Consider the following 557-nt stretch of genomic DNA (forward strand, 5'->3'; position numbering starts at 1 on the left):
GCCCCAAGGACCGCCACTACAGCCTGGCCGTCTATATCCTGCTGCGCGGCGTCACACTCCTCATCCGCACCGGCAACCGCCCGACCGCGCCGCCGCTCCTGCGCGCGCTGCTCGCGCCGACGCGGCTGGAGCACGGGGACACGCTGCTCATGTGCGCGTGCTGCAGCCAGATCATTTACGCGTTCATTATGTACCCCCAGACGCTGCCGCCGTCGTACGTAAGGTTCATCCGCAAGCAGGGCGCCAAGGAGCTTTATGTCTATCAAGGGATACAGGTCGGGCAGATGGGCGCTTGCATTGCTGGGGCCAGGGATAACAGGCGGGCTGGCTGATGTAGCGCTCCTCGGCGGCGCATGCCGTGGGCGCGGCATGTATGTGTCTGTGTGCCAGCCATGGTTTGTTGTGCGCAAGCTGACCCTGGGCGGTCGCTGCAGCTGATACAGTGGGCGTGCGGCCATGCCAGGTGTCGAGGCGCAGCCGCTGCCTTGTCCTTGGCCAACAGTTCTGCATCAGCCACGCCCTCTCCTCCTCTTGCCCCCTCCACCCCCCTTCCGGCC

The 557-nt window shown here is 65.9% G+C and overlaps 1 protein-coding gene across 1 annotated transcript in view; it reads left to right on the plus strand.

Moving 5' to 3' along the window:
• Positions 1–188: 188 nt before the first annotated feature.
• MNEG_13422 (hypothetical protein) overlaps positions 189–557 on the plus strand; it is a gene marked incomplete at both ends in the record, with an annotated part of 2,324 nt that continues 1,955 nt past the window's right edge. Inside the window, one exon of the mRNA XM_014038105.1 lies at positions 189–275. Within this exon, the coding sequence (XP_013893559.1) occupies positions 189–275 (87 nt within the window). The remainder of the gene's footprint in view (positions 276–557) is intronic.

Source organism: Monoraphidium neglectum (assembly GCF_000611645.1).
Source record: "Monoraphidium neglectum strain SAG 48.87 unplaced genomic scaffold scaffold03814, whole genome shotgun sequence".
Lineage (NCBI taxonomy): Eukaryota > Viridiplantae > Chlorophyta > Chlorophyceae > Sphaeropleales > Selenastraceae > Monoraphidium > Monoraphidium neglectum.